The sequence below is a fragment of the Nicotiana sylvestris genome, chromosome 4, assembly GCF_000393655.2.
Source record: "Nicotiana sylvestris chromosome 4, ASM39365v2, whole genome shotgun sequence".
In the NCBI taxonomy this organism is placed as follows: Eukaryota; Viridiplantae; Streptophyta; class Magnoliopsida; order Solanales; family Solanaceae; genus Nicotiana; species Nicotiana sylvestris.
Window position 1 is genome coordinate 108,360,164 of NC_091060.1, and position 13,731 is coordinate 108,373,894.

General features: G+C 41.0%; 1 protein-coding gene across 1 annotated transcript; it reads right to left on the minus strand.

Annotated features, from left to right (window-relative positions):
• Window positions 1–9,159: 9,159 nt before the first annotated feature.
• On the minus strand, window positions 9,160–13,528 carry LOC138889972 (uncharacterized). Its single transcript, XM_070173320.1, has 4 exons — window positions 13,269–13,528; window positions 12,234–12,333; window positions 10,058–10,254; window positions 9,160–9,598 (listed from the first exon to the last, which is right to left on the minus strand). The coding sequence occupies exons 1-4, from the start codon at window positions 13,526–13,528 to the stop codon at window positions 9,160–9,162; spliced, it is 996 nt and encodes a 331-aa protein (XP_070029421.1).
• Between the last annotated feature and the right edge of the window lie 203 nt (window positions 13,529–13,731).

Genomic DNA, 13,731 nt, shown 5'->3' on the forward strand with positions numbered 1-13,731 from the left:
AAAATCATGTGCTCACAGTCCTGATCGGTAGTACGTGTCCTCTCCATCTGCGAGAGAATAGAATAACAGAAGTTCAGTTCCAGAACCAACAGGTTCGCACGACAAGAATTCAAGAATGTGAAGTTTTCCTAAATGTTCTGCAGCCTCTCGAAGATAAGTACAGACGTCTCCGTACTGATCCGCAATACTCTACTAAAACCGCTCATGACACATGAGACATATGTAACCTAGGCTCTGATACCAACTTGTCACGATCCAAAAACTCAACTCATCGTGATGACGCCTATCATGGAACTAGGCTAGCCTCAACTCATCGTAATCCAAAACCACGATACTAAAATTTAAAACATTTGCGGAAAAACTTTTATCGTCTAAATAAACTATTTAGAACATAAGGCAAAATTCATAATACGATACAACCAAAACTAAGGTGTCACGAAGTACATGAGCGTATAGAGATATAGCATAGTCTACGACAATATATACTGAATACAACTGAAACACAACTAGAATAGAGAAGAAGGGTCAAGGCATGTGCACGTCATGCAGATACCTCAACATTTTCCAAATCCTTCAACCTCGATCAATGACTTCCACTAGGACCGAAAGTGTCTGGTTCTGCACACAAAGTGCAAGGGGTAATGTGAGTACACCAACTCAGTAAGTAACAAATCCAAACTATGGACTGAAAGGTAGTGACGAACCCAACCTCATCAGAGATAACAGAAATAATGTACAGAAATGTAGGCATGCTTTCAGTTAACTAAGCAGCTCGAAATAGTAAAATAGAGCAGGTGAAAATATGGTAAAGAAATATAACTCTGCTACATCTACATGCCAATGCACATGCTGTATGTAATGCACCGTGCTGAGTGCCTCATGTGCCCACGATATCATATGCTCATCCACTCAGTACTTTATATGGCCCAGGAAAGATCTATCCCGGAATATATACACCTCTGACAGCAGTCACTCAATACTGAGGAAAGGGCAATCCAGCCCTATGGAGAAGGTCCATCTCCAGATGAAGATAATAACCTCATAACCACTCGGTACTGTATATGGCTCACACGGCCCAAGGAATATCTATCCCGGAATATATACATCATAGACTATCAATCTCCAGTATCGAGGATAACAGGCTAGTCTAGCCTCATGGAGAAGATCCATCTCCATACCAAGGGAAGATCTATCCCTGAATATAATCAACCGCGCTCACTGGGGTATGTTACAGACTTCGAAGGGGCTCCTTTAGCGCAAGCACTATCATAATCATCAACATAACCGTTGTGGCATGCATCCTGACCCAATAACTGTCACTCATAATCAGTCTTTCGGCCTCACTCAGTCATCACTCTCCAATCTCACCCACGGGCTCACAATGCCATGAAAACAAGCCCAAAACAATTATATGATGCGAAAATAAATAACAAGTGAGACTGAGATGTGATATGAAATGCATGGACATGACTGAGTACGGAATATCAATGAAATCAGTGAGATGACAGCAAGAAACAACCACTAGGGGTCTCAACAGTATCGGCGTAAAGCCCTAGCATATAATTAGCATGATTTCCAGTCCATTTACTTCATCATATTAAGAAACACATATATCAACAAGATAAAATCACTATTCGGTGCCATAGGATGAACCGGGTCACAATTCTCACGGTGCACACCCGCACACCCGTCACTTGGCATATGTGTCAACTCAATACTAATCACATATCACGTAGTTTGGGGTTTCGAACCTCAGCACCAAGTTTGAAAGCGTTACTTACCTCAACCAAGCCAATATCCTACTCCGCGATACCTTTTCCCCTCAAATCGATCTTCGGATGCTTCGAATCTAGCCATAGATAATTCGATATAATCAACACGAGCTAAAGGAATCAATCCCATAAGAAAATACTAAGCTTTAGGCCAAAAGTCAAAAGGTCAACTCAAAAGTCGAGCCCCGAGACCACTTCTCGAAATTTGACCAAAGTCACAAAATCCGATAACACATTCGATTACGAGACTAACCATACTAGTTTCACTCAATTCCGACTTCGAATCAACTTCCAAATCCCAAAAGTTCATTTTATGAAATTCCACAAATTTTCCCCCAAATTCCATCCCAATTTATAAATTAAATCATGAAATCGATGATAGATTCATGATTATTAGCCAAAACTGAGTTAGAATTACTTATCCTAATGATTTTCTTGAAAAACTCTCGAAAATTCTGTTACACCCTGCAATATTACGATGATGTTACATCTTGCAGTATTATATTACGATGATGTTTCGCCATGTAGTATTACATTATGATGATGTTACGCTTTGCAGTATTAAGTTACAACAATGTTGCACCATGTAGTATTACATTACGGTGATGTTACGCTTCGCAGTTGTCGCGCCCCCTTTTTCTCGCGAAATCGGGCTTGTGAAATTTAGGAGGACAACTTGTTCCCTTTTGGGAATTGGGTTTTGGAACTTGAAGAGTCGCCACCTAATGATTAAGTACATTAGGACACTAAGAAGGGTTTGAGTTTGAAGGACCAGAGTTCGGGTAAGGACTAGAAATTATCTCTAGGGGAAGGTGTTAGACACCCCTCCAGATCCACTAGTGTGATTCCCGGCCATGCTACAATTGTGACTTCACATAATCAAGTAAGCAATTAAGGGCCTCAAATAGAAGGGGATTTTCACATATTATTGCAAGCAAATTGAAAGTTTGGAGAGAATAAGGAAAGCAGAATTAGTTCTGACAATAAAACAAGTTAAAAGAAAAAAAAGGGTCCTAGGTTTACAAACAATATGGATCACATCAATGTAATACCCGAAAATCGCTCCTCAGAAGAGGGGTTGCACGTGATATTAGCGCACCGGTCATCATATCCATATCTACCCTTCCCACCCCGTTAAGGTAGTAAAGCATAGAATGGTGTCGTTACTTATTGTATGCTCGTACCCGGCCCAATCCTATCAGTCCCGGAGGCATTTGGGACTACTAGTCCTAAAGGGAAGGATAATTTGGCTTTTTAGAGTTTTAGAAGGATAAAATTCTAGGGCGACAATCAAAACATATAAGGCAGGTATGGGGATAACACATAACAGTTTAAAGGGCTCAAACAGGCCTCTTCATTTAAAGACAGATTGTTTACCATGTCTTGCATGTACTGGTTATGGTCTGAAATCAAATTAAAGCGTGGGATAGGCTAATTCATCACATATTTCTCAGATGAGGAGTCCGAATTAGCCTTCCCTGGTTGTAATTTATCAAAGACTGATGCAATTAATTAATTACCTAATGGTTTGCCTAAGTGAGACCTATAGGCATGATATCTAACAGTGCTTACTCCGATTTTAAAGAAGACTTACTGATTGCAGAAAACACATAAGTTCTGCAGATGTTAGACGACATTACCACTGATTTTAGACTTGTAGATGAAACAAACGAATCAGATTCAACTGGTTACTCCTATAGGCATGATTTCTAGGCGTTGTTGATTTTAAGACGATTATGAAGGTGCAGGAGTCCTATATATATGGTATCTAGAATGATACTTATTATTACTTAACCTATAACTATTTGCTTAATGATAGATGTAAAATGCAGAAATACAGAAACTATAGGCATGATTTCTATATGACGTGCATGAATGCAGAAAACTTATAGACATGATCTCTATGTATGCAGAGGTGCAGAAAACTTATAGGCGAGATTTCTATATGACGTGCATGAATGCAGAAAACTTAGGCAGGATTTCTATATTTGTAGAGGTGCAGAAAACATATAGGCAGGATTTCTATATGACGTGCATGAATGCAGAAAACTTAGGCAGGATTTCTATATATGCAGAGGTGCAAAAAATCCTACAGACAGGATTTCTAATGCGGAAGTGCAGAAATTGTAAATGGTAACACCTATGAGCATGCTGTCTACCCTTTGCATACATAAGTGACCCCCCCTTTTTCACTAGAACCCCATAAGTTATTACAACATAGTACAGACCAGAATGAATTAAGAAAAGTAAAAATTACATCAGAAATTAAGCTACAACCAAAGAGCCTAATTCAGACTCAAGGTCCAACAATATGAGGTGAACCAACTTCCAGGATTAGGTTTCCAAAGCCTTCTCTTATTTGGGATGTGTCAAAGTTCCTCAAGAGCCTCAAATGGACTCCGGGCAGTGCTTAGAACCCAAATATTGTAGAATTAAGAGCATAGTGCAGTGTGAAAATGCCAGCCCTCAGATGTCCAAGTTCAGAGGGAACTCAAGGTCCCAAAGCAAGGCTCATAAGAGGGGGGTAGAACTTAGAATCTAAGAGTAAGTGTAAGTGCATAGAGGGGGAATTAGGGAGAGGCCATGATAGGCTGGTGGTCATGCCCAACAATTAGGAGTGCTGGCACACCCCTGACTAGCCTATTAGCCACATTTAGAGAGTTGGGATCCATTGAGGATCAGGTTCAGACCTAAGCAGCAATTTGGATGTTGTCAGGCCATGAACCTTAACTCAAACACATAGAAGGGAGTGGGGGCATAGGGAATTCATAACAAACAGTAGATGCAAAGAAGAAAAAAAAGTTTACATAGTTAACATTAATCACTGAACATGAACAGTAAAGTAAACAAGCTTGCAGAAACTGTAAATAAACACATAGGGGAGTGAGGCAGAAAAGTTAAATTAGAACATATCAGTTTAAGGGAAAACAAACAAGTAAAAGCAGTCTTGAGAAAGCCAAGTTGCAAGCAGACAGTTCCAAAAGATCTCAGAAAGAGTAGAATGTTGAAAGAGTATTGTAATTGAGAGGTGTGTGTAAAGTGTTGAATTCGAAGTATTGAACTGAAGGTTCAAGGTGTCTAAGTGCAGAAGGGTCGTGCCCCTTTTATAGTGCAGAAAACAAGTAAGAAAAGGTAAGGTAATAGTATGCAATCAATCATACAGAATCTCCCTTCAGTTAAGGGATTCTGATTTCAAATGGGTAGAAGACAATTAAGGAAAGAATTGGATTAAAATCTTTTCCAAAGTAGTACAAGAAGGGTAAATACATAGGGTTTATTTAAGGCAAAAGTCCAATGGTGCACGGTTTGTGAAAAATAAGGAAAGGGAATCAATCAACAGCCAGGGAAATTAAAATTACAAGTTCAATTCGAATGAACCAAGTCAGAAAAAGTAAAAGAGGCTCAATCAGAGAAAATCAGTAACAATCAATCAAACCCCTATTAGAGGATTTCAGAATCAATCATTAGCTGGTAAAAACCTCTTGAAAGCAGAGTTTCTCATATATAAAGCACACAAATAGGTGATTCAAGAAGGAACTATCATGTTACTTAGAAAAGAGTCTAACATAGAAAGGTTCAGAATCATAAGTAAAGGGAAACAAGTTCAATTTGTAGACTCATAATGAGTATGAGAGTCCAGGGTCTCAAAGTAGAACCCTAGTCCAAGATAAAACTTGCCAAAACCCAAAGCTTAGTGTTTTTAACTTTAATCAGAAGCAAAGACGAAAGGACAGATAACAGGCTCAGAGGTCTCTTTTAGAGACTCATGAGAAACAAACAGACATGATACACAATCAATAGCATGGAGAACACGTTTTGAGAAAAACTTAGAACTTAAACAAGTTCAGAAGAAAAATTGACACAAACTTAAGAAGCGGTAGATGAAACACATTTAGCAAGAACACAAACAGAGTCCGGTAAAGCAAACAAAATTGAAGAACTTAACAGTAAACACATATAGTAGAAGAGTAATGAAAACATAACAAGGATAATCATGTGAGCACATGAGTAACATGTATAAAAGAAAAGTAGAAGGACAGTACATGCGTAGTAAAAAGAAGTCACACGAGCATGATATATACAAACACACATAAAGAAAAGAAGAGGAAGAATCAGAAAGATGTTTTTTTTTTGAAAAAAAACCTTTCAGAAACCCTAAATCGAAGACAAACGTTTTTGAAAAGAAAATTTGGGGAAAACACTTTAAATGTCAAGTAAAGCATAGATACAGCACAGATCTAAGCAAACAAATAGAGAAAGAACCTCGAATAGCTTAGGGTTTCGGCAAAACCCTAGAAATGAGAAAGGCTTGGAAGAAGGTCCGATCTTGAGTCGGATGAGTTAGAATCAGGCTCCTAATGCTCGAATATGCCGGAGCATGGTTGGAGAAGCCATAGAACTACAGATCTGAGAAGGATCTGAAGAGAGCCATCGGAGTCGGGCCTCGAAGCTTCGAACAACCATGGTTTGATGGTGGATGGGTGTGAGTACCAACCATCCATGGCATGAGAAGCCATGGATTCCGGTGAAAGGCGATTGAAAAGGGGTCGAAGACAGCTAGGGTTCCGAAGAGCCTTCGAGAGAGTTCGAGGGTGGAGAGCATTCAAAGGCGGCTGGCTAAACAGAAATGGGGACTAGGGTAAGGTTTGGGGAATTAAAAATGAAAAGGGGAGATCGTGACCGTTGATCAGATTGATCAACGGTCTGGATTAAATGAGCCTTGGGTCGGGTAGTTAAATGAGTCAAAGGGTATGGAATTGGGCTGGTCTTAATTTGGGCGGATTTGGGGTCAAATTGGGGTTTAAATTGAAAGGAAATGAGGCTGTAATTGAAATAGAAATAGGCTAAATGTTAAATAGCCAATTGTTTTCCTTTTATTTTATAAAAAATAGTAAAAATGATTTTAAAAGCAAATTAAAAGTATTGAGCCAATTAATAATTTATAAATATCAATTTAGAAATATTGAAACCAATTTTACAATTATAAAATGCTATTACTCTTAAAATATGCTATAATTGCAATTGCTTGCAATTTAGTCTTTTAGATACCAAATATATTTGTAAAAATATACAAAAATTATCTTAACTATATTTTGGTATAAATATGGGAATAAAATAAATTATTCACCAAAATTGATGATTTTGGGAATAATTATGGATTTAGTATTGCTAAAATGGATAGTAAATTGATTTGAAAAACTCTTCAAAAGATCGGAAAAATACTAAAATACTTGGGTATGCTTATGTATGCATATATATACTATTTTGTATATAAAAATACATAGGAAAAAATTGGGTATCAACAGCTGCCCCTCTTTACCCGAGAAGGATGAAAGAGTTACCGGGTAAAGATATGATGGCCAATTTTCGACCGAATGAAACGATTTGAAGAATTTTGACCGAGCTCTGGTTCCTGAGCTGCCTACATATCTCTGGTCTTACAGAATCAGGCCATATGTAGTTCTTCAGGATCCATTGGCGGAATATACCGATGGAGATTTTCCAAGACAGACGCGATATTTGGGTTATGATGGATGGTTAAAGTCTAATAGGGCTGCGGGAACTGGAGCAGGATTGCTCCTACTGTGACGGTCGTTGCTCGCCGGTTTACCTGCAAATGAACCATATTTATTGTGCGGAAATTTAAACATGATGCAAGTTCTCGTTGGACCATGAATGTTATCTTTGGACGGTTAGGATGTCATTCTCGGACTATGACGTCCTGGGCCATGAAGCGTATGATAAAGGATTCGCAGGCTATGAAATGATGTTCTCCGGCTAAGAGAATGATGCCTCCGAACTATGATGCCTTTGAATAATGATATGCAAGAGATAAAATGAGGTCCTCAGGCCATGGCATGGCGCTCTCGGGCTATGCAAATGGTGCCTCCAAACAATGACGCCTTCGGACAATTTGGCGATCTTTCAGCCCATGAAATGCAGAAGGTGGCGATATTTCAGCCGATGCAAGATGTAAATAAAAGGTGGCGATATTTCAGCCGATGCAAGAGCGATAAAGTGGCGATATTTTAGCCATGCAGGATGGAGACAGTGCTTAGTCTCAAAAGGCAGAACAGTAGCCTTATGCAATACAGAGCAATGCAGGATGGAGACAGTGTTTAGTCTCAGAAGGCATAAAGGTAGCCTTATACAATGCAGTAAATGCAGATGGAGGTAGAACTTAACCTCGGAAGGCAGAGAGGTAGCCTTATGCAATACAGAGAAATGCAGATGGAGGTAGAGCTTAACCTCGGAAGGTAGAAAGGTAGCCTTATGCAATGCAGGAAATGCAGATGGAGGTAGAGCTTAACCTCAGAAGGCAGAAAGGTAACCTTATGCAATGCAAGAAATGCAGATGGAGGTAGAGCATAACCTCGGAAGGCAGAAAGGTAGCCTCATGCAATGCAGGAAATGCAGATGGAGGTAGAGCTTAACGTCGGAAGGCAGAGAGGTAGCTTTATGCAAGGAGTAAAGGGGCAAAATGATTATAGAATTTTCTTAGCTAGTAGCGGATCGAGATATTGCGCTTCTGGGGATACTGTGTCTGCTGGGAGCACTGTGTGCGGATAGCAGCTGTGAGTAAGTGCAATGGTTCCGAGAGTTATATTCCTGAGCAATGTGAGTCTCGTGAGTGTATAGTATATTTGATGATTTTGCAACTCAAGTGCCTGCATCCAAAGAAAAATCGTGAGTTTGTAAAGGGGGAAAAGTTAGTTTGTATCCCCGCTGGCTTTGCTTGACCTGCTCGGCTTTGATCTGGTGATACTGTACGTATCATTGGGGTAGTGTTGCTAAACAAGGCAATTTTAGTAATGAACATGCATGATTTAGTAAAGAAATGTGACAATAAATACATAATTAAGAATAGTTTTCTTTAGATGAACTTATGACGACGACGTGGTCCAAGATACTGCAACTTCTCTCGCTCCGGAATTTTGAGGGTCCTCCTCAAAATACTACCCTAGTTTACCGGGCTGCTGCTTCCGATGGTTGCTTGCGTCGAATGGCTGAAATCACTTCGGAATTTTGAAGGTCCTCCTCAAAATTCTGCCCCAGTTTCCAATAGCGGGGGGAATGGAAATTTTATTGAATTATGACCGAACCCATAGGGCTGCCTACGTATCCCCTTCTTAAACAGGAATCAAGTCAGGCGTAGTTCAAATTACATCATATGAGGAAAGCATAAAAGTCACACATAGTATCGCTTCACTGCATCTGAATTGATCGGCTTCGGCCAAACTTCACCGTCCATTTCCGCAAGTATGAGGGCTCCTCCTATTAGAACCCGGTGAACCATGTACGGACCCTGCCAGTTGGGAGAGAATTTCCCTTTGGCTTCATCTTGATGTGGAAAGATTTTCTTTAACACCAGCTGCCCCGGTGTAAACTATCTCGGCTTGACTCTTTTGTTGAAGGCTCTGGACATTCTGTTATGATAGAGCTGACCGCGGAAAACTGCATTCATTCTCTTTCCGTCTGTAAGAGCTAGCTGCTCGTAGCGACTCTCTACCCATTCTGCATTGTCAAGTTTGGCTTCATGTATGATTCTTAAGGAGGGAATTTCTACCTCGGTGGGAATGACTACTTCTGTACCATAAACCAACATATAGGGAGTTGCCCCGGTTGATGTGTGGACTGTGGTGCAGTATCCTAACAAGGCAAATGATAACTTCTCATGCCATTGTTTATGCTTTTCTATCATCTTCCTTAGTATCATCTTGATATTCTTATTGGCGGCTTCTACAGCTCTGTTCATCTGAGGACTGTAAGCTGTAGAGTTCTTGTGTTTGATCTTGAAGGTTTCACACATGGCTTTCATCAGGTCGCTGTTGGGATTGGAACCATTATCAGTGATGATTGACTCCGAAATTCCGAACCGACAAACAATGCGATCACAGACAAAATCTGCTACCACTTTCTTAGTCACTGCTTTGTACGATGCTGCTTCAACCCATTTGGTGAAATAATCAATTGCCACTAGAATGAACCTATGCCCGTTTGATGTGGCAGGCTCGATAGGTCCGATAACATCTATTCCCCAAGTGGCGAACGACCATGGAGAGCTTGTTGCAGTAAGCTCGTTTGGAAGCACCTTTATCATGTCTGCATGTATCTGACAGCAATGGCATTTTCGGACATACTGGATGCAGTCCGTTTCCATAGTCATCCAAAAATAACCAGCTCGGAGTATCTTCTTGGCTAAGACAAAGCTGTTCATATGCGGACCACAGGTCCCTGCATGAATTTCCTCTAATAGCTTGGATGCTTACTTTGCATCGACACACCTCAATAATCCCAAATCAGGAGTCCTCTTATACAGGATTCCTCCGCTATGAAAGAAGTTGTTAGATAATCTCTGAAGTGTGCATTTCTGAGTAGGATTTGCGAGTTCTGGATATTCGCCTTTCGTTAAATATTCCTTGATATCATGAAACCAACGTTTTCCGTTTGCTTCTTCTTCTACATGAGTGCAACAAGCTGGCTGATCATAGATCTTTACTGGAATAGGATCAATGAAGTTCTTGTCGGGGTGTTGTATCATGGACAATAGGGTAGCCAATGCATCGGCAAACTCATTCTAAACTCTGGGAACATATTGGAACTCTGTCTTTGTGAACCTTTTCCTCAATTCCTATACATGATGCAGATAAGGGAGTATCTTGGAGTTCTTGGTTGCCCATTCTTTTCGGACCTGATGTATAAGTAGGTCTGAATCTCTGATCACTAGCAATTCCTGAATGTTCATGTCAATGGACATCTTGAGCCCTAAGATGCAGGCTTCGTACTTGGCCATGTTGTTGGTGCACGGGAGCCTAAGCTTGGAAGATATCGGATAATGCTGACCGATTTTTGATACTAGGACTGCTTCTATGCCAACTCCTTTGAAATTTGCTGCTCCATCGAAAAACATTCTCCAACCGTCATAGGATTCTGCAATGTCTTCTCCTATGAAAGATACCTCTTCATCGGGAAAATACGTCTTTAGAGGCTTGTATTCTCCATCCACGGGATTTTCAGCAAGATGATCTGCCAGTGCTTGTCCTTTGATTGCCTTCTGAGTCACGTAAACAATGTCAAATTCACTCAACAGGATTTGCCACTTGGCTAGCTTGCCAGTGGGCATGGGCTTCTGAAAGATGTTCTTCAAAGGATCCATTCTTGATATGAGATAAGTAGTATAGGCACAGAAATAGTGCCTCAACTTTTGAGCTACCCAAGCCAGGGCATAATAGGTGCGTTCCAATAGAGAATACCGGGCCTCGTGTGGGGTGAACTTCTTGTTGAGATAATAGATGGCCTGTTCCTTTCTTCCCGTTTCATCATGCTGCCCCAGAACACAACTGAAAGCTCCATCCCATACTGCAAGGTAGAGTAATAGAAGCCTACCCGGCTCGGGCGGGACCAAAACTGGCGGCATTGACAGGTATTCCTTGATTCTGTCAAAGGCTCACAAATGATAGTGGATTGAGCTATGAACCGGCTGATGTAGTTACGTCTTCCCAAGAAACTCATAACCTCTTTCTTGTTCTTCGGTGGTGGCAATTCTTAGATGGCTTTGACCTTTGATGGATCCAGTTCTATTCCTCGACGACTCATAATGAACCCAAGTAGTTTTCCGGCAGGAACCCTGAATGCACATTTGGCGGGATTTAGCTTCAAGTTGTACCTTCTTAGTCTGTTGAAGAACTTCCTCAGATCTTCCATAAGGTCATTGGCTCTCTTGGATTTGATGATGACATCGTCTACATATACATCAATCTCTTTATGTATCATGTCATGAAAAATAGCAGTCATGGCCCTCATGTAGGTGTCCCCAGCATTCTTTAACCTGAACGACATCATCTTGTAGCAATACATCCCGCACGGCGTAATGAAAGTCGTTTTCTCCGCGTCTTCCTCATCCACTCATATCTGATGATACCTAGCAAAACAATCAACAAATGACTGCAGTTCATGCTTGGCGCAGTTGTGAATTAGAATGTGTATGTTTAGCAAGGGGAAGTCTTCTTTCGGACTGGCCTGGTTGAGATCCTGGTAGTCGACACAGACTATAACCTTCCCGTCCTTCTTCGGAATTAGCACAATATTGGCTAACCATGTTGGATACTCTACTACCCTGAGAACCTTGGCTTTGACTTGCTTGGTGACTTCTTCCTTGATTTTTAAACTCATGTCAGGTTTGAACTTCCTGAGCTTCTGTTTTACTGGTGGACATGTCGGATCGGTTGGCAGTTTATGAGCTACAATAGATGTACTGAGACCAGTCATGTCATCATAAGACCAGGCGAATATGTCCTCATATTCCCTAAGAAATTACGTGTACTCTTTCTTTTCTGATGGTGATAGATGAACGTTGATTCGTGTTTCTTTGACATTTTCTGCATTTCCCAGGTTGACAATCTCAGTTTCGTCCAGGTTAGACTTAGGTTTGTTCTCAAAATCCTCAACCTCTTTAACAACCTTTTCTGGTATATCATCTTCTTCTGAGTTCATATCCATTTGTTGCGTTGCCTTGTCGCACGTCACAATCGTCGGTTCATCAAGATAAGTAACAGTAATGCTGTGTGAATAAAGTAAACGATAAAAAGTAATAAGAGCAATATTTATAAGAAACTAAAATGCTTTGATAAATTTTTATAATTTTTTTGAACATTGGAGCTCATATTTCAATATAAAAAATGTGGAAAGAAAGTCAATTAGCGAAAAAATAAAGATAATGCATGGTGCTTTGTTCAGCCTTGCTACCCCGAAGCTTTCCGGGCCCTGGTGGTTCTGATGGACCAATTGTTGAGGCGTGCTCCTCGGCTCATAGCCCGTATAGAAGGGCTTTCCTCCCCCTCCACCTCGAAAATGACATAACAGTCCATATTATCATCTTCCAAAAACAAATTCCTCATCGCCGCCAGTGCTTCCTCTTCTCCCGACCCATATATGACATTGGCAGTCTGGAAAGTATGTTCCAAGCGAGGTATTGGATGCTCCAGTGGGTAGTAGTGACTGCTCCATGGTGGCGACCAGTGGTTGAATTCCTCCCAAGTGTATTCATATCCCAAACCGAAAGTGGTACCGTGTTTCTTCAACTTGATAGGCTTAGAGATTCCTTGGAGATTCTTGCCAAGTCCCCTGCCAGGTTCGTAGCCGCACCAATTCAGTATACTTTCAATTTTGCTATCCCACCATTTGTCCTTGTCCACGGCGTTGACTCGCTCAATGTGATGGTAGGTTTCTCCTCCTATCTTCCTTCTTCCTCCGATTGCTGGGATGGTCTGGCGACTGTATATGGGATTGCTACCGTCGCCGTGAATAATTACCTCTTGGTGATTCCACTCGAATTTCACTGTTTGATGTAGGGTTGATGCCACAGCCCCAGCAACATGGATCCAGGGCCGTCCCAATAGCAAGTTGTAAGATATTGGGATGTCTATCACTTGAAAATCAACGTCGAACCAAGTCGGTCCCATTTGTAGACACAAACTGATTTCCCCAATAGTGGACCTTTGGGATCCATCAAAAGTTTTGACATTGATGGCTCCATCCTTGATCTCATGCAGGCTCTTTCCCAGTGTTCTAAGAGTCACCAGTGGACAAATATTGAGGCTGGACCCTCCGTTAATCAGGACTCTGGTGATGAAATGATCTTCGCACTGCACAATGATGTGCAAGGCCTTGTTGTGGTTTAGCCCTTCAGGTGGAAGCTCATCTTCGTAGAAAGTGATTTTGTGACTCTCCAATACTTGCCCAACCATGTTTGCCATTTCTCCTCCAATTATGTTGTTGGGTATATATGCTTCGCTCAGCACCTTCAGTTAGGCATTTTTATGCGCGTCAGAGCTTTGTAGCAGAGCCAAGATAGAGATATGGGCTGGCGTTTTGTTCAACTGATCAATGACTGAATACTCTTTGGCTTGTATCTTTCTCCAGAGATCATCAGGCCCGATTTCAGTGACGGTTGGTCGTC

Bases quoted from the DNA above. Each gene is read 5' to 3' on its own strand.
- LOC138889972 (XM_070173320.1), bottom strand. From the start codon at position 13,528: ATGGCAAACATGGTTGGGCAAGTATTGGAGAGTCACAAAATCACTTTC. The intron at 12,334-13,268 runs GTCCACTATTGG...TTATTCACACAG, and splicing joins ACTTTTGATGGATCCCAAAG to CATTACTGTTACTTATCTTG. The intron at 9,599-10,057 runs GTGTGTCGATGC...CAATCCCAACAG, and splicing joins CCTGATTTGGGATTATTGAG to CGACCTGATGAAAGCCATGT.